The sequence below is a fragment of the Rhinichthys klamathensis genome, unplaced genomic scaffold, assembly GCF_029890125.1.
Source record: "Rhinichthys klamathensis goyatoka isolate OS25496 unplaced genomic scaffold, OSU_Roscu_1.1 h1tg000230l_1, whole genome shotgun sequence".
Taxonomy (NCBI): Eukaryota; Metazoa; Chordata; class Actinopteri; order Cypriniformes; family Leuciscidae; genus Rhinichthys; species Rhinichthys klamathensis.
The window spans coordinates 1,182,413-1,202,708 of NW_026606754.1; the positions used below are offsets into that span (position 1 = coordinate 1,182,413).

General features: G+C 44.6%; 1 protein-coding gene across 1 annotated transcript; it reads left to right on the forward strand.

Moving 5' to 3' along the window:
- The first annotated feature begins 716 nt into the window (after positions 1-716).
- On the forward strand, positions 717-17,194 carry LOC130099489 (zinc-binding protein A33-like). Its single transcript, XM_056265202.1, has 6 exons — positions 717-1,226; positions 1,813-1,908; positions 4,075-4,305; positions 4,423-4,445; positions 4,527-4,645; positions 16,592-17,194. Exons 1-6 carry the CDS (start codon positions 831-833, stop codon positions 17,134-17,136), a joined length of 1,410 nt encoding a protein of 469 aa, XP_056121177.1. The 5' UTR covers positions 717-830; the 3' UTR covers positions 17,137-17,194.
- Positions 17,195-20,296: the final 3,102 nt, after the last annotated feature.

A 20,296-nucleotide genomic window follows, 5' to 3' on the forward strand; every position in this document is an offset into this window, starting at 1 on the left:
TGGATTCTTCCTCCCACTTTCTCCTCCCTCATTTTCTGTTTCAATTAAACTACCTGTATTTTTCATTCTCTTAAACCTACCTGCATTCCTGTTCTCTCTCCGTCTTACCACCTCTTCCCATCCTTTTCCTCCCCCCTCATCTAGGTAATTTCTCTCTTCCTCGCTAAACTCCATACTGTTACTATCATCTGTCTCCATCCCTGCCATTCTATCCGAGTTGAGTGTAAACAGTGCCTGGCAAACGATTACAAGCTTCTCTCACTGACGGTTCGTCCTCGCGCGCTCCCTGTCTGAAAGAAACTAGCTAAATGGAATCAAGTCCAGGCAGTGGGTTATGGGAAATGTAGTCCATGATAAGAGCGCAAGAGTCGGGAGGTGTTTCCCCCTAGTGGAGATCATGGGCACTCCAGCTGGTGGATGTGACAGTCTTAAATACACACTAGAAGGGACAATCAGTCTTATTTTTGTTTTGAATAAAAATGTATAACTGACGCTAGAAAGTTATGAACAGTCTTAAAGAAAAAAAAAAAGGATGACTAACTTGTAAGGCTAGTTTCAGTGGCTTATGCAGCGACACCAAAAGGTTCATCAGAAACTCCTCCCTCTTACAACCCACCAGGAACTGACTAGTCATTATTTCTACCTTTCATTTTCACTGAAAGCTAAAACGAGTTGTGAATAAAAGAGGTGGACACATTATATTAGGATACTTGTGTATTTCTGAACGAACCTAGATTAGATTTTTATTGTAATAGTTATTTATTTTTCAAACCAAAGTTCAGAAAGTGAAAGTAAATTGTAGATCATTGGATCTTTTACTAGACGAGGAAATGGATTTAAAATCTGTGGAAGAGCTTTATTGTCCTGTTTGCTATGAAATCTTCAAGGTTCCTGTTCTTCTGTCCTGTAGTCATAGTTTCTGTAAAGAGTGTCTACAACAGTTCTGGAGAACTAAGGAAACTCAGGAGTGTCCTGTCTGCAGGAGAAGATCCTCAAGAGATGATCCTCCAGTTAATCTCACATTAAAAAACTTGTGTGAGTCGTTCCTGAAGGAGAGAAATGAGAAACGTTCGTCAGGATCTGAGGAGATCTGCAGTTTACACAGTGAGAAACTCAAACTCTTCTGTCTGGAGGACAAACAGCCTGTGTGTTTAGTGTGCAGAGACTCAGAGAAACACACCAATCACACATTCAGACCCATCAGTGAAGTGCTTTCCTCTTGCAAGGTAAGACAAATGTCTCTAATTTCATATGCTAAATACAGAGCTAAACATATAAACAGTATTATTTGTGTACACAATAGACCAGTATTTATTTTTCAGATGAAATCAAATCTCTCTGATTTACTACTGATATAAAATTCTGCACTAATCTTCGACTCTCTGATGTTTAAATCTTCTTGAATGTAACAGCATTGGCAAAAACATGTTTAAAAAAATAGAAATGCCATGGGTTATTAATATTTTTTTCAATAATAATATGTGATTTAAGACACACCAAAAAGTGAATGATACTAACATACTTTCACTTTCTGTATTTACACAACCACAAATATACACCTGCATGGATATAATAATCAAGAATTGACCATTGCAAAAAACACATTTGTTTGGTGAAAACACGATTTCTTGATGTTCTTCCTTTCCAAATTAAATTATTAAAAATATATCTCCTGCAATTGTCAAGCACAAATGCTTCCTGAGAATGATCCATTCAACATATAAATAATATAACAATAAAAACATCCAAACATACAATGTTTAAACCTCTTATAGCTGCATAAGTTTCACAGATTTTCATCTTATCCTGTAGGAGGAATTTAATACAGCACTGACGTCCTTACTAAACAAGCTCAAACATGGAGAAGAAATGAAGAACAAGTGTGATGAAACAACTGAACACATCAAGGTGAGGATATAAAGAGTTAAATACTCTACATTCACACAGAGTTTATTATTGACATTAGTGGAGTGTGTCAAGTCAAGTCATCTTCATTTATATAGCGCTTTTAACAATGGAGATTGTTTCAAAGCAGCTTTACAGAGATAAACATACAATTTACGGTAACAGAGATTGTTTTGGCTTTATAGCGATTTTGAATAATGTTATTTCCGGCTAAAGTTAGTTTTGATTGATTCACTTCCAGCAAAATTATCATTTGTTATTACATTAGGGGCCACTAAGACGACGGAGTTCTCTCTAAACAGACTTTAAACGCGAACCTGTGACCTGATGGCGTTCACATGCGCATTAAAAATTGATTCTATAGTTATATTCGTTTGAATATGTGTGTGCAGGTTTGTAATTTCCCTACAAACCATGCCTAAACAAACTACTTGTCTTGCCTATAAATTTGATACAGAATTTTATTTTATCACTTCGGGGTACGCGAACCGGATTTTCAACAACGCTTTATCTGTAGAGTGGGAAAGGGATCCTCCATAGGGAGAGGATAGTTGACACTTCAGCACTGCATTGTCATCGGGTCCAGGCGAATCTCCTTCATCAGATCTGGATACGGCCTGGATCCGGCAGGCTGCAGGAAAACCTCGGGATAAACAAAGACACTAAAGTTAGCGTAGATGCCATTCTTCTTATGATGTAACGAGTACATCAGGATTTAAGGGAAGTGTTCACAGTTCCGGCTGACCTAATCTATGCAGCCTAACATTGAATTATAGTGGTCTATAGTGTGTTATGTGTATGCTAGGCCAAAGAGATGTGTTTTTAGTCTAGCTTTGAACTGACAGAGTGTGTCTGCTTCCCGGACAATGGTAGGAAGACTGTTCCCAAGTTTTGGTGCTAAATAGGAAAAGGATCTACCGCCAGCAGTCGATTTTGATATTCTAGGTATTATCAACTGGCCGGAATTTTGAGATCGCAATAGACGTGAAGGACTATAATGCTTTAAAAGCTCGCTCAAGTACTGCGGAGCTAAACCATTTATTGCTTTGTAAGTCAACAATATTTTAAATTTTATACGATGTTTAATAGGCAGCCAATGCAGTGTTGAGAGAACCGGGCTAATATGGTCATATTTCCTGCTGCGTTTTGAACTAGCTGTAGTTTATTTATTAAGCGTGCAGGGCAACCACCCAGTAGAGCATTACAATAATCTAGCCTTGATGTCATGAACGCATGAACTAATTGTTCTGCATTTGTTAGTGAGAGCATATGGCGTAATTTAGATATGTTTTTAAGATGGAAAAATGCGGTTTTACAGATACTAGACACGTGACTTTCAAATGAGAGATTGGAATCAAAGAGCACACCCAGGTTCCTAACCGACGACGAGGACTTAACAGAGCAGCCATCAAGTGTTAGACAGTATTCTAGGTTATTACGTGTGGATGTTTTTTGTCCAATTATTAGAATCTCTGTTTTTTCAGAATTTAGTAGTAGGAAATTACTAGTCATCCAATTTTTTATATCGGCTATGCATTCCGTTAATTTTGTGAATTAGTAAGTTTCGTCGGGGCGTGAAGAAATATACAGCTGAGTATCATCGGCATAACAGTGAAAACTAATTCCATGTTTCCTAATGATATCTCCTAGTGGTAGCATGTACAGAGTGAACAGCAGCGGTCCTAGTACAGCGGTCCTAGTACATAAGACATCTCTTCATTTACTGCTACAAACTGATAACGGTCAGATAAGTATGATTTAAACCATGCTAGTGTAACTCCACTAATGCCAACATAATTTTCGAGTCTATTTAAAAGAATGTTGTGGTCAATAGTATCAAATGCAGCACTAAGATCAAGTAACACTAATAGAGAGATACAACCACGATCGGATGATAAGAGCAAATCATTTGTGACTCTGATGAGAGCTGTCTCGGTACTATGGTACGGTCTGAATCCTGACTGAAAATCCTCGCAGATTTAATTTCTTTCTAGAAAGGAACACAGTTGTGAGGATACTGCTTTTTCTAACATCTTTGATAGATAGTGATAGATAGATAGATAGATAGATAGATAGATAGATAGATAGATAGATAGATAGATAGATAGATAGATAGATAGATAGTGTGTTCATACAGAGCTGACTGAAGTGAATGTGATTTGATTTCAGTCTCAAGCTGAGCACACAGAGCGTCAGATTAAAGAAGAGTTTGAGAAGCTTCATCAGTTTCTCAGAGACGAAGAAGAAGCTACAATCACTGCACTGAGGGAGGAAGAGGAGCAGAAGAAGCAGAGGATGAAGGAGAAGCTGGAGGAGATGAACACACACATCTCAGCTCTTTCACACACAATCAGAGACATGGAGGAGATGATGAAAGACAATGACGTCTCATTTCTAAAGGTGACAAATCAATCTGGCTTCATTCTCTGTGCATAAAACAACTTGTATAGAGAGACTCATTGACAGTGAGAGTGTTTGATAAGATATTAAAATGTTTTCAAACTCTATATTTTCCAGAACTATAAAGTCTCGATGGAAAGGTAAGTGAGCTGCTCGTATCTCTTCTCTCAGTGGATCTGAACTCAAATTCACTGCAGTTCTGACTCCTGAATGTTCCTCAGACTCCAGATCTCACGGCCGGATCCACGGAAGAGTTCTGGAGCTTTGATTCATGTGTGGCGTTATCTGGGTAACCTGCCGTTCAGAGTCTGGAAGAAGATGCTGGAAACTGTCCAACACAGTGAGTCTCAGCAGATTTGACACCAGTGCAGAAGATAGTTCAGACAAGTGATCGGTTTATGTGCGTTTTAACATTGCTAAGAAAATTCTCGCTCCTCCGTGAGAGATACGAGACCGGTGCGTCTCACAGGTGTCGCTCATCGGTAATCACGCCACCAGCCTCGCGCCGTTCTCCCGCGGCCCTCACTCGTCCTGCTCGCCACAGTAAAAATGACTCGTGTCGTTCTCCCGCGGCCCTCACTCGTCCTGCTCGCCACAGTAAACATGACTCGTGTCGTTCTCCCTCGGCGCTCACTCGTCCTGCTCGCCACAGTAAACATGACTCGTGCCATTCTCCCGCAGCCCTCTCTCGTCCTGCTCGCCACAGTAAACATGACTCGTGTCGTTCTCCCGCGGCCCTCACTCGTCCTGCTCGCCACAGTAAACATGACTCGTGTCGTTCTCCCGTGGCCCTCACTCGTCCTGCTCGCCACAGTAAACATGACTCGTGTCGTTCTCCCGAGGCCCTCACTCGTCCTGCTCGCCACAGTAAACATGACTCGTGTCGTTCTCCCGCGGTCCTCACTCGTCCTGCTCGCCACAGTAAACATGACTCGTGTCGTTCTCCCGAGGCCCTCACTCGTCCTGCTCGCCACAGTAAACATGACTCGTGCCGTTCTCCCGAGGCCCTCACTCGTCCTGCTCGCCACAGTAAACATGACTCGTGTCATTCTCCCGCGGTCCTCACTCGTCCTGCTCGCCACAGTAAACATGACTCGTGTCGTTCTCCCGCGGCCCTCACTCGTCCTGCTCGCCACAGTAAACATGACTCGTGTCGTTCTCCCGCGGCCCTCACTCGTCCTGCTCGCCACAGTAAACATGACTCGTGTCATTCTCCCGCGGTCCTCACTCGTCCTGCTCGCCACAGTAAACATGACTCGTGCCGTTCTCCCGCGGCCCTCACTCGTCCTGCTCGCCACAGTAAACATGACTCGTGTCGTTCTCCCGCGGCCCTCACTCGTCCTGCTCGCCACAGTAAACATGACTCGTGTCGTTCTCCCCCGGCCCTCACTCGTCCTGCTCGCCACAGTAAACATGACTCGTGTCGTTCTCCCCCGGCCCTCACTCGTCCTGCTCGCCACAGTAAACATGACTCGCGGCGTTCTCCCGCGGCCCTCTCTCGTCCTGCTCGCCACAGTAAACATGACTCGTGTCGTTCTCCCACGGCCCTCACTCGTCCTGCTCGCCACAGTAAACATGACTCGTGTCGTTCTCCCGCGGCCCTCACTCGTCCTGCTCGCACAGTAAACATGACTCGTGTCGTTCTCCCGCGGCCCTCACTCGTCCTGCTCGCCACAGTAAACATGACTCGTGTCGTTCTCCCGCGGCCCTCACTCGTCCTGCTCGCCACAGTAAACATGACTCGCGCCGTTCTCCAGTGGTCCTCACTCGTCCTGCTCGCCACAGTAAACATGACTCGTGTCGTTCTCCCGCGGCCCTCACTCGTCCTGCTCGCCACAGTAAACATGACTCGTGTCATTCTCCCACGGCCCTCACTCGTCCTGCTCGCCACAGTAAACATGACTCGTGTCGTTCTCCCGCGGCCCTCACTCGTCCTGCTCGCCACAGTAAACATGACTCGTGTCGTTCTCCCGCGGCCCTCACTCGTCCTGCTCGCCACAGTAAACATGACTCGCGCCGTTCTCCAGTGGTCCTCACTCGTCCTGCTCGCCACAGTAAACATGACTCGTGTCGTTCTCCCGCGGCCCTCACTCGTCCTGCTCGCCACAGTAAACATGACTCGTGTCGTTCTCCCACGGCCCTCACTCGTCCTGCTCGCCACAGTAAACATGACTCGTGTCGTTCTCCCGCGGCCCTCACTCGTCCTGCTCGCACAGTAAACATGACTCGTGTCGTTCTCCCGCGGCCCTCACTCGTCCTGCTCGCCACAGTAAACATGACTCGTGTCGTTCTCCCGCGGCCCTCACTCGTCCTGCTCGCCACAGTAAACATGACTCGCGCCGTTCTCCAGTGGTCCTCACTCGTCCTGCTCGCCACAGTAAACATGACTCGTGTCGTTCTCCCGCGGCCCTCACTCGTCCTGCTCGCCACAGTAAACATGACTCGTGTCGTTCTCCCTCGGCGCTCACTCGTCCTGCTCGCCACAGTAAACATGACTCGTGTCATTCTCCCGCGGCCCTCACTCGTCCTGCTCGCCACAGTAAACATGACTCGTGTCGTTCTCCCGCGGCCCTCACTCGTCCTGCTCGCCACAGTAAACATGACTTGTGTCGTTCTCCCGCGGCCCTCACTCGTCCTGCTCGCCACAGTAAACATGACTCGTGTCGTTCTCCCGCGGCCCTCACTCGTCCTGCTCGCCACAGTAAACATGACTCGTGTCGTTCTCCCGCGGCCCTCACTCGTCCTGCTCGCCACAGTAAACATGACTCGTGTCGTTCTCCCGCGGCCCTCACTCGTCCTGCTCGCCACAGTAAACATGACTCGCGCCGTTCTGCTCGCCACAGTAAACATGACTCGTGTCGTTCTCCCGCGGTCCTCACTCGTCCTGCTCGCCACAGTAAACATGACTCGCGCCGTTCTCCCGCGGCCCTCACTCGTCCTGCTCGCCACAGTAAACATGACTCGTGTCGTTCTCCCGCGGCCCTCACTCGTCCTGCTCGCCACAGTAAACATGACTCGTGTCATTCTCCCGCGGCCCTCACTCGTCCTGCTCGCCACAGTAAACATGACTCGTGTCGTTCTCCCGCGGCCCTCACTCGTCCTGCTCGCCACAGTAAACATGACTCGTGCCGTTCTCCCGCGGCCCTCACTCGTCCTGCTCGCCACAGTAAACATGACTCGTGTCGTTCTCCCGCGGCCCTCACTCGTCCTGCTCGCCACAGTAAACATGACTCGTGTCGTTCTCCCAAGGCCCTCACTCGTCCTGCTCGCCACAGTAAACATGACTCGCGCCGTTCTCCTGCGGCCCTCACTCGTCCTGCTCGCCACCGTAAATATGACTTGTGTCGTTCTCCCGCGGCCCTCACTCGTCCTGCTCGCCACAGTAAACATGACTCGTGTCGTTCTCCCGCGGCCCTCACTCGTCCTGCTCGCCACAGTAAACATGACTCGTGTCGTTCTCCCGCGGCCCTCACTCGTCCTGCTCGCCACAGTAAACATGACTCGCGCCGTTCTCCCGCGGTCCTCACTCGTCCTGCTCGCCACAGTAAACATGACTCGTGTCGTTCTCCCGCGGCCCTCACTCGTCCTGCTCGCCACAGTAAACATGACTCGTGTCGTTCTCCCAAGGCCCTCACTCGTCCTGCTCGCCACAGTAAACATGACTCGCGCCGTTCTCCTGCGGCCCTCACTCGTCCTGCTCGCCACAGTAAACATGACTCGTGGCGTTCTCCCGCGGCCCTCACTCGTCCTGCTCGCCACAGTAAACATGACTCGTGCCGTTCTCCCGCGGCCCTCACTCGTCCTGCTCGCCACCGTAAACATGACTCGTGTCGTTCTCCCGCGGCCCTCACTCGTCCTGCTCGCCACCGTAAACATGACTCGTGTCGTTCTCCCGCGGCCCTCACTCTTCCTGCTCGCCACAGTAAACATGACTCGCGTCGTTCTCCCGCGGCCCACACTCGTCCTGCTCGCCACCGTAAACATGACTTGTGTCGTTCTCCCGCGGCCCTCACTCGTCCTGCTCGCCACAGTAAACATGACTCGTGTCGTTCTCCCGCGGCCCTCACTCGTCCTGCTCGCCACAGTAAACATGACTCGTGTCGTTCTCCCGCGGCCCTCACTCGTCCTGCTCGCCACAGTAAACATGACTCGCGCCGTTCTCCCGCGGTCCTCACTCGTCCTGCTCGCCACAGTAAACATGACTCGCGCCGTTCTCCCGCGGCCCTCACTCGTCCTGCTCGCCACAGTAAACATGATGAATGGCGACTGTAGAACGCAAAGCCGAATCCCGGACATTTTGGGCGATCTCGAAACACATTTTTGGGCAGACTCATCACGGAGACTCACTAGTAACCTAGACTTGTTGTTTAACTACTGCGCTCTGTTACCGGTAGGCGTGGCCTCCTAGGGCAGCGAAGGAAGTGCATTCTGGGAGTTGTTGTCTTTCATCCACATCAGCCAAAAATACATTTTCTGGCTTTTCTCAGTCTAGAAAGCTCCAAATTCAAAAATAATTTCACATTTCTTCTACATAAATGACCCATTTTAAATACACATTCATCTTTCCAGAGGTGAAGTATACCTTTAAACATCTAAATTTACTATATTTTTTATAAAAATAAAGAGACCACAGACACAATTTGTCTATTTTTAATTTTTTGAAAAGTAGGGGAGAGCGGGGCACAACCTAACGCGGGCTCGTTGTAACACACTTGTTTTAAATACGTCCACACATGCTAGCGTGACGAAACTTAGTGTATTTATAGTTGCCATATCAACACTATATAGAAAAAATTGCATCAAAATTCAGAAATATTTGAAAGATATCAATTATTTAACCATAGCAAAAGTAAATGTCTTTCTTATGTTCATTTTTCATCTCTATTGTTGGCGTTTATTTTAAATTAGACAAATCTGATATTATTTTAATCTCCAATATGTTATGTAATGATTCTTTAATGCTTCGCTAACTAGCAGAAGACATGCGTGTTTGTTGTCAAACTCAAAAATTATTTTATTTTTAATTATTAAAAAATGCCATTATTTTATATGAAAAAGTTAATAAAAAGTTGTATTTTATTGAGAAAATATTTTAGTTTGTCTTGTATATTTTTTTGAGAAAGCATTTTAAGCTGTTATATGGTCATGTTACAATGTACCCCAAATGAATTAAAGCTCTTAAATGCCTGAGGTAGAAAAATATGATTTTTTTGGAGATTTTATATGTGCCTAATGATGTGGGCTATTTAGAAAGTGATTTATATGTAGTTAAAAAAAAAAATCCAAGTTGAAATATTACCAAATCCCAGTAATGACCATGTCCCGTTTTAACTTAAGGCTGTATGATTTCCGTGATTCAGAGGGAATTCCAGAATCATGAAAATGGAATTTACATAACGCAGATGTCTCGTAAAACACGCAAACTGATGGATGAATAAAGAAATCGAAAGTAGAGCTGTGCAATAAATCCAATTGCGACATGATCTGTGAATATTAAAGCACAAAAGACTGCTAATGCTTGTTCTGCGTGTCTCTGTGTGAATGAGCTGTGCCGCTTCGTCTACTGTACGCCACGCGCTCATGGTGTTTCAGCGTCACAACAATATGAGGACATTAATGCATGAACATTTCCAGGGCTGCTCTGAGAGAACGCCTATGAGCATTTTCATCATATTTGAGGATAACCATTGTCAAATACACTCTGAAACAGGTCTTCACTACATCCCGTCAAAATAAGTTAGGAGAAATTACAGAAATATATTACTATTGTAGGCCTAGAATAGAAGACTTCTCAAGATAATAATGATAACAACAACAATAATAATATATGTAAAAATATTTAAAGAATATATTTTTGTCCATGGTTTAATTGAGTAAATCTATTTTGCAGATGGAAATAAAAGGACAAAGTTTAAATTTTCAATTGTTTACCACTGTTTTTGATAATATATTTGTATTTAATCATAAAAAGAAACATTAATTTTCTAAATAAAATACATTTTCATAGGATCATTTTTATAAATTATTAATGTTAAAAATAAGTTGTTAATCTAATTCATTATAAATTATTAAATTTAGTTGATTAGACATGTTTTATTGAAATTGTAATAAAACAAACAAATGGTTTCAAGTTTGTTTTAATAAAAGCATTTGTTCAACTCCCAACCCCCCCAATCCCCCCAAACCCCCCCCCCCCCCCCCCCCCCCCCAAAAAAAAGTCATTTTGACTGATGATAATAATAATAAACATAATTTGATAATACTTTTTATTTATGTATTTAATAATTGATTAATAGCGCAAACCGTGATATTTTCTGAGATTATTGTCTCGGGTGACAAAAACGCTAGGTGAGCGGAACCCTCTTGATGAACTGAGTTTCCTGTGGGAACGTTTTGGGTGCGACACATCTCACTCCGGTTCCGGGTGTGACAGAAACATGTGCTGCGTCCCAATTCGCCTACTTATACTACGCCCTAAAAGTATGTACTCTTTTTGTGAAGAAAAAGTACATACTTTTGAGTGTGTAGCAAAAGAGTAGGCAAGCTTTGGGACATACTACTTCGTCATCATTAACGGACAGCTCTGTCGCGTGCATCCTATCACCGTAAACTGCCCTGTCAATCATCTCGTCACAGTTAAAATCCTCCATTCAATCTAATATAATTTACCATTTCGGAGAGAAATGTTGTAGCACGTTCATCTGCCAGTCATGGGTCTTTCATGCGGAGACTCTCCTCGTGTGTTTGGAATTTGAATATAATAATGCATTTAAAAGTAAATGGCTAAACGTATCTTTGCAAAAGTTCACAATGCTGCTGCAGATGCAATATAATGTGGACTGTCATGATTCTGCCATCATGTTATTGATTATTCCAAGTCTTGTGGCAGGATCATGACAGAACCAATGTTTTGTGTACAAGCGCATGGCCAATTGTCAAGGCCATGTGCTTGTGTTGTCTCGTCTCTTAACCCTGCCCCCTTGTTATCCTGATTCAGTCTTTATTGCTTCACTCGTGTCACCTGTTATGTCTTGATTAGTCTCCTTATTTAATCCCCTTGTGTTTGCTGTCTTGGGTCGGTTCATTGCCAAACGTTACTTGTGAGTATCTTGTGAAAGTCTTGTCATTGTAGGTCTAGTCATTGTTAGTATCTCTCAAAGTGTTGTTTGTTTTCTAGTATTTTGTCAGTGTCGTTGTCTAGTTAGTCACCAGAGTCCTGTCTTGTTTTGCCCCCTCGTGGGTTTTGTTTTCCCCTTTTTGTCTTCAATAAATTGTGTGAAGAGCATTCAGTCTGCTTTTGGGTTCGTCAATCTGCATCCACGTAAAAGAATGAACCGACCAGAACTGAACCCAGCAGACAGTATGTCCTCCCTGCTTAAGCAACAGTCAGCTGACCAGCAATTATGGTGGCAGTCAGCTATCACCGACAGCAGGATGGGCAAGCTTCCTTTCCCTCCCCAGGGAGAGAGGTCTCTGAGGAGATATGCTCAGGCTGTGGAAGCAAGGAGGTTTTTCTTACCTGAGATCCTTGTCAACTGTTACCTCATCGTGGGTCTCAAAGCTCCGCCTCCTCTGGCTGAACGGGAGAGGCTGGTCCACCGCCCGTTCCGGGACATGGTGGACTGTTTGTCTCGTAAGGAGCCGCAGGGTCCCATCGTGTCGTCACCTCCTGCCTGTCTGCCGGGGATCCCGGAGGGTCGTATGTTAGGCGTCGTGACGCTTGGAGACCAGACTCGTCCCACTTCGACTCCCGAGGCATCATCTGCACCCGCTGATCTCCGTGGCAAACGAGAGAGACGGCTGTCGTGGGAGTCGACTTCGGAGTCCTCTTCCGCTGAGACTGCAGTCCCGGCTGTACAGCCTCAACTGGTCACAAGCCCGGCTACGGCCTCTGCTCCGCGACCCAGGAAGAAGAAGAGGGGAGCCTCTTGCCCTCCGTCTCTCTCAGAGCCCGCTACTGCAAGCGCTGTTCCAGAGCCCGCTACTGCAAGCGCTGTTCCAGAGCCCGCTACTGCAAGCGCTGTTCCAGAGCCCGCTACTGCAAGCGCTGTTCCAGAGCCCGCTACTGCAAGCGCTGTTCCAGAGCCCGCTACTGCAAGCGCTGTTCCAGAGCCCGCTACTGCAAGCGCTGTTCCAGAGCCCGCTACTGCAAGCGCTGTTCCAGAGCCCGCTACTGCAAGCGCTGTTCCAGAGCCCGCTACTGCAAGCGCTGTTCCAGAGCCCGCTACTGCAAGCGCTGTTCCAGAGCCCGCTACTGCAAGCGCTGTTCCAGAGCCCGCTACTGCAAGCGCTGTTCCAGAGCCCGCTACTGCAAGCGCTGTTCCAGAGCCCGCTACTGCAAGCGCTGTTCCAGAGCCCGCTACTGCAAGCGCTGTTCCAGAGCCCGCTACTGCAAGCGCTGTTCCAGGATCTGCGGAGAGAGTTGCGGCCGACCTAGCCGCTAAAGATGTTCTGCAAGCGCTGTTCCAGGATCTGCGGAGAGAGTTGCGGCCGACCTAGCCGCTAAAGATGTTCTGCAAGCTGTTTCTGCTCATCAGGAGATGCCGGTCATCATTGCGGCCAAGGCCCTTTCTAATTACCTGTCCCGTCTTGTCGCGATTCTTGAACCCCCTGTCTGTCCTGCCTTGTCCTCCGCATCCAAGCCTGTCCCTGTGAGCGCTGCACCCGAGCCGGTCGCCGTGAGCGCCGCACCCAGTCCTGTCCTGTTACCTGCCATGTCCCCCGTCAGAAGTCCCGTTACCTCATCCTCCGTGTCCTCTGTGTCCCCTGTGTCTGAGTCTGTTGCTGCAGCATCCCCGACTGTTTCCCCGTTCGTCCCTGTCTCCACCAGCCCCCGGACTGTTTCCCCGTTTGTCCCTGTCGTCACTAGTCCCCGGACTGTTCCCCCTGTCACCACGAAACCCCGGACTGTTCCGCCCAAGTCTCGTCCTCGGGTGTCTTCCGCCAGACCTGCCCTGAGTTCTTGTCCTCAGCCCTCATCCCATGGACCCAAGACCCCCAGTCCTCCCATACACCCTGGACCACCCCCCATGAACTCTGTGTTTCCTTCACCTCCTTTGCCTTGTATGTTGTTTTTGATGTTTCACCCTAACCCTGTTATTGTTTATTCATGTATGCCGCTTTTAGTGTTTTCCATGTTTTGTTGGTTTTTGTCAATGTCTCGTTCCGTCTTGTCTTGTGCTTAGTGTCCCTTTGAGGAGCGTCTGGTAGCCGCTCCTTAAAGTGGGGGTTCTGTCAAGATTCTGCCATCATGTTATTGATTATTCCTAGTCTTGTGGCAGGATCATGACAGAACCAATGTTTTGTGTACAAGCGCATGGCCAATTGTCAAGGCCATGTGCTTGTGTTGTCTCGTCTCTTAACCCCGCCCCCTTGTTATCCTGATTCAGTCTTTATTGCTTCACTCGTGTCACCTGTTATGTCTTGATTAGTCTCCTTATTTAATCCCCTTGTGTTTGCTGTCTTGGGTCGGTTCATTGCCAAACGTTACTTGTGAGTATCTTGTGAAAGTCTTGTCATTGAAAGTCATTGTAGGTCTAGTCATTGTTAGTATCTCTCGAAGTGTTTGTTTTCTAGTATTTTGTCAGTGTCGTTGTCTAGTTAGTCACCAGAGTCCTGTCTTGTTTTGCCCCCTCGTGGGTTTTGTTTTCCCCTTTTTGTCTTCAATAAATTGTGTGAAGAGCATTCAGTCTGCTTTTGGGTTCGTCAATCTGCATCCACGTAACATGGACAACATTGAATAAATACATTTTCGTCAGGTTAGATACTGAATTAATCACTCAAACCCCTTTATCTAAACCTCTCTACATAACCGTCGGACTCGCGCATCCTCCATGTCTGTAGTTTTTGAACACTTTTCATTCGTGTTTGTAGTTCTAACCGAATCCTCGTCCAACGCACGATGGGTTGTGGGCAATATCAGCCGTTAGAGTGCGCATCGATCTGCACTTCGGACTCTGACCGGATATAGTAGACCATCCGGGTCTCTTTGGGACACTCATTTCAACATACTACGATTTGGGACGTACTAATTCTATTTTCGAATACTATTCAGGACGGATAGTATGCGAATTGGGACGCAGCATTGGGGTGCTTCTCATTTCTTATTTGTGCATCCTCGTTTCCTTTCCTCGCTTCCTTTCCTCGCGTCTCAGCTCCACCCCCTGTAGGATGCGAGGGAAGGCTGCAAGGAAAGAAAATGAGGACAGAGGAATTGAATGAAAGTTTTTTTTATACATTGAAATACTTGATCACTCGAGCGTCACTTCACTGCGTCATCAGCAGTGCTCAAATGATCTGCCCTTATGTTGGTTTATTTAAGAAATTCATAAATAATAATAAAGCAAGATACCTTGTTGAAATATGTGAGTTGTATGGTTTATGTAAACTACAAAAGTAAAGTATAAATTTAAATGATTGTGACAGATGTGAAGGGGGAGGAGAATTGATACGTGCGTCATGTTTAGTCGATAAAACTCTTCCGCAAAGGGTACACCTGTGCATCCTCGCTCATAGCTCCTCTGGAAGCTCCTCACTCCTCGATCCTCGCCTCCTCGCGGTGCAATTAGAGAATTAAGATGGCTGAGCTCGATTGGTTTCCGGGTCATAGGATGGAGGACGGAGGAGCGAGGAGACGAGGAGGGATATTGAGAAGCACCCCTGGTCTGAACTGATTAGCGCTAATGCATTGCAGGTGCGAGAGAGAGAGGAGCGGCGCTCACACAGGCTTCCTGCTTCACAAGCCAAATATAAAAGGGCCATTCAGAGAAGGGGTTCAAACGTGGTTCGAGCGTGTTCAAAGAGGATGTTCAAGGAGGATCGTCGAAGTGGGTTAAAGCTGGTGGTCTCAGAGCAGTGTTGGACACAAACTTCCTCGGGAAAATTGTCTGGGTGTGGAAGTCGCCCATTGAAGGTTGCTGGATCAAAGTGATCGTCTGTGGGGAATCTACTGGACTGAGTTATCGACTTAACCGGCACTGTGGAGAGAGAGAGAAAGATAAGTGAATTGATTTCATCTTACTAACATTCAAACAGCTTGAAGAGGATGCAGTGAGTGTGGATCTGACTGTTGGAGAGGCTATGTGTTTCAGAGTGTGTTGAGCAGGAACTGAAGGTTGAATCTCCCCCACGTGAGTGTAACAAACGGATTGAGGCCTCTGAACAGCCTTATCGTGTGAGTGAATTGCAGTGCTTTTGCCTTATTGATACACATTGATTTATGGCTGTGGAATTGAAGTGAACACGAGTGTGGTGTGCTTTTGCTGCGAAGTGGCCCCAACCCATGCTTACACGTTTGTGGAAAGTTGTTACTATATCTGCTCTCCATCAGAAGCCTAGAGTGCTACAGCTGAGCTGGAGAACACTTTGTACTGTGAAGAATCCTTATCTGTTCTCCTTACCGTCTGAGTCTGGAAGTATGCAGCGTTGCTGGTGAAGTAAGCTTTTAAACCACTGTCTCACTATCGTGAACCGAAGAAAGTACTTTGTACTGTGAAGAATCCTTACCTTTCTACTCACTGTCTGAGTTTGGAAGTATGCAGCATCGCGGATGAAGTAAGTTTGTCAACCACTGTCCCACTACTGTGAACCGAAAAGTACTTTGTACTGTGAAGAATCCTTAACTTTCTACTCACTGTCTGAGTTTGGAAGTATGCAGCCTCGCTGATGAAGTAAGCTTTTAAACCACTGTCTCATTACTGTGCACCGACGAAAGTACTTTGTACTGTGAAGAATCCTTACCCGTCTACTTACCTTCTGAGTTCCGAAGTGTGCAGTTATCGCTGGAAGAAGAGTGCTTACCTGTCTATCTACCTTCGGGGCCGTGGAGTGTGTAACATCCCGGGGAAGGAGCCCTCGATCTGCCAAGCTGCTCCGGGGAGAAGGCCCAGCAACCGTTACCATCCTTTTCTTACTTCCATAAATACAGTGTTTAATAAAGATTGTTATTCCTTGAAATTTACTTCTGCCTCAGTCTGGTCCATTCCGTTGCGCACCTGTGGTGTCGGCTCCTCGCGGTGGTGTCTGGAGTCAGGGGCGGCTGGTCATACGAGTCCGCCCCGGCCTGCACCGGTGACATTATCACACTGTGAAACCCTGCACGAGAGAGTCCCCCACACCCCCGCTGTAAAAAAGTGACTCAGTAACCTTTTCACTTTTACTCTTTCCACCTCTGCTGAGAGACCATTGTTATGATTTATGATCACTTTCAACAAAGGCTTTGTTTTTTACATTTACATTTCTAATACATCATATCTCATCCTCTAATCTGATGTTATTCTCTTTGCAGCTCCGCTGACTCTGGATCCAAACACAGCACATCGTCGTCTCACACTCTCTGCTGATCTGACCAGTGTGTCGTACAGTGATGAAGATAAAACACTTCCTGATAATCCAGAGAGGATTGACTTGTATGCATGTGTCCTGGGATCTGAGGGCTTTAACTCAGGAACACACTGCTGGGATGTGGAGGTTGGAGACAATACATTCTGGATTCTTGGAATAACCACAGCATCAAACCAAAGGAAGGGAAGTGTTTTCTTTAACTCTAATGTCTGGAGTGTGGGGTACATAAACAGCGAATACACCTCAAAATCCCCAGGGCAACCAGACACTGTCTTTCCTGTTAAACAGAAGCTCCAGCGTGTGAGAGTTCAGCTGGACTATGACAGAGGAACAGTGTCATTCTCTGATCCTGTAACTAACACACATTTACTCACATTCACAAACACCTTCAATGACACAGTCTTTCCATTCTTATATAATTTCTGCACAACTTCCCCTCTGAGGATCTTACCAGTTAAACTGTTTATTACAGCAGAAAATCACAGTTAAATCTACTTCTGCTTCTAGATTAATACAGTTTTACAAATTATTCTTCAATAATAACACTAATCAAAGGGTCTCATTGATCAATCACACTTAATGTAACATTTAGAGCCAAATTAACCCCTGTGTTTCCCTGTGGACATGTTTGTCTCTTTCAGTTTTTTTAAAATATGTGTTAATGCCAACTGCATCAGATTTTATTGGAATTTTCTTATTTCACCCTCCTTTCATAAATCACTGGGTAGACAAAATAGTTACACTCAAGTTTGGACCTTAAGGACAAAAATGTCCCCATTAAACCCCATTAAAACGGCCAATTTCTTTTTATATCAGAGCCATTTAACTATACAATGATTCAGTCTTTAAGGCTTTTTTCCTGTTTTCTGCTTCTGCATATTAGAGTCAATTGGATAAATTATTGTGAGAGTGAGTTTTGTATGTACTAAAAAAATTGTGTTTGTGCATGTAATATTTGATAAAGAACATTTCTACTGTACTGTAAATCACAAAGTCATTTTTATTATAAATTCAATACTTAAGTAACCATTAAACAAGTCATACAATAATTCAAGTATGTTTAAATTCACGTTTACATTATGTGACAAGATAAAGTGTCAACACATTTTAGTAATCTTCTTTTCAGTGAAATCCTCATATGTTCATATATATATATTATCCTATAACTCGAGCTCTGAATGGACTGTGAGGCAAGCAGCGGTTTATATATCCATGCATAATAATTGACAGAATAACAAGACAAGATACTTTCAAACCAACCGTTATTTAAAAAGTTTAAAATGTTTGAAATTTTTTTATACTTTATATATATATATATATATATATATATATATATATATATATATAAGAAAAATGATGGAATTCAATGGATTTTAAGTACAACTACTGTGACAAATATACAGTAAGTCATAATACCATAAATAGGACAAAATGACCACAGATGATATAACAGGACCCGTTCTCAGCACCAGCGACTGCAGTGCATGCTGGGATTTGGTGATGACTTGTGCAGTTGCTTCCTGGTATAGTCAACTGTAGGATTTTCTCTAAAATATACTCTAGCCCTGAGTCAAAAGTAGCCTACATTGATAAGGAACTTGATATGAGGACATTTAAGTATTAACAGTGCTTGTTGTCAAACCCATGATTCAACACACAGTCTAATTATTAATCAGGGTTGTGTAACTCCTGAAGAACTAACTGTCTGCAGAGTTCAGCTCACACACACATTCCTGTAGTTTACAAGTAACCCTAAACATCTAGTGTGGTGTGTTTGATTAGCATGGGGAGCTAAACTCTTCACTAGAAAGTAGAGTCGGAAGCCTCAGGCAAAAACACTCTGTGTGTGTGTGTGTGTGTGTGTGTGTGTGTGTGTGTGTGTGTGTGTGTGTGTGTGTGTTACTCCCTCTGCTGGACAGGCTCATGTAGTGTAGGGGAAGATGCTGTAACAGTATTTCCCAAACCTGTTCCTGGAAACACACTAATATTTGTGAACTCTTCCTAATAAAACTCACTGATGCGACTCATCAGCTCTTTAGTGAACGCTTCAAAGCTGTGTCCAAAATCATGTACTTCCAGAGTAGATTCAGGAACGTCATGCAACTAGTGTTTATAGGGGCACCAGTAACAGTTCTGGCTCTTCTTCCTATACTGTGAATCATGATACTCAATGTAATGTTGGAATGGCTCATAAAGATAAGGACTGATTAGTTTATGACCTTTCAACTCTTGAACGGCAAAACAACATGAACACTGTTATGTGCTCTATCTGCAGTATTATCTGTATTAACTGTACATGTTACATACAGACACGTCACTCTCTAGTAATAACACCTGAACAGATTCTCCCATTACCATTACAGCTTAGTGGTGTTAAAGTATGCATGGGGTAAAATCCTGATATAATATACATTTTTATAATGAACCAAGCTAAATTGCAAGTGAACTCGACTGCCGGTGATCAACCTGCATTTTCATGTGGAAAACAGTTGATTTTTTTAAATTACATTTTAACAATTACAGCCATGTCTTCAGACCGACTTATATAGGCTACTTTTGAATTATGAACCGAAGCAAGAACATGCATTATTTCTCTGTAGTCCTTTAGAGAAATGCACCGCATCTGTAACAGATTCCCTAGATCTCTGTCATTATCACTAAAGGCTGTTATTTAAATGGATATGTAAGGCTTGCCTCATTAAATACCAAATGCTGCTTTGGTTGAGTTATGGTGACAAATTCAGATTTTTTTTTTTTAGCAGATTCCCCCAAACCACCCTCACTCAAAACTCCTTGGTTCTGGATTAATCACTCGCTAAATTACATATTTTCGCTTCAAAACAGCAAAATTCACCAAAAGTCAACGGCTGTGAGGCACTATTATTAATTGTATAACTGCTGTACAATAATCATAGAAAATATACAAATATTTAATTTAGTCTTTTACAAGTTTGCTTCAAAATTCTGAACCCTCGGGTTGAGTGGGCTCTGAGAAGGTACAACATTGATGAAGAACTTGCTGTTGAAAAAGTGTATTTTATATAGTATCTATGTATGAGTATGTGTGCAATGTACTGACTGTACTGACGCTGCTGTATGAGAACTGAGCTGGACAATGACATTTTTGTTTGTTTGTTGCTGAACTGTTTCATAGCTTAAATGAACTAATTTAATAATTGATGATCTTTACAACGGAACTGAATCATCACTGAACTGACTTAAGCTGAACAACAGTGCATCATTTTCCTGTTGATCACTGTGAAACTGCTTTAAAACAACCTGTATTGTATAAAGCGTTATATAAATAAAGATGACTTGACTTACAATCTGCACTGTCATGTGTCCTACAACACTTCACCTAATCATGACTTCTCTCCTGTGAAGTAGTAGCTAGTGTCAGATGCGCACTTAAAGGATTAGTTCACTTTTCAAAAAACTTTTGCTGATAATTTACTCACCCCCATGTCATCCAAGATGCCCATGTCTTTCTTTCTTCAGTTTAAAAGAAATTAAGGTTTTTGATGAAAACATTCCAGGATTTTTCTCCATATAATGGACTTCAATGGGCCCCAAACGGTTCAAGGTCCAAATGACAGTTTCAGTGCAGCTTCAAAGGGCTTTAAACGATACCAGACGATGAATAAGGGTC

Excerpts from the sequence above, each read along its gene's own strand:
- LOC130099489 (XM_056265202.1), top strand. The coding sequence starts at position 831 with ATGGATTTAAAATCTGTGGAAGAGCTTTATTGTCCTGTTTGCTATGAA. Across the intron at positions 1,909-4,074 it reads AAACAACTGAACACATCAAG|TCTCAAGCTGAGCACACAGA; the intron begins GTGAGGATATAA and ends ATTTGATTTCAG. Across the intron at positions 4,446-4,526 it reads TATAAAGTCTCGATGGAAAG|ACTCCAGATCTCACGGCCGG; the intron begins GTAAGTGAGCTG and ends AATGTTCCTCAG.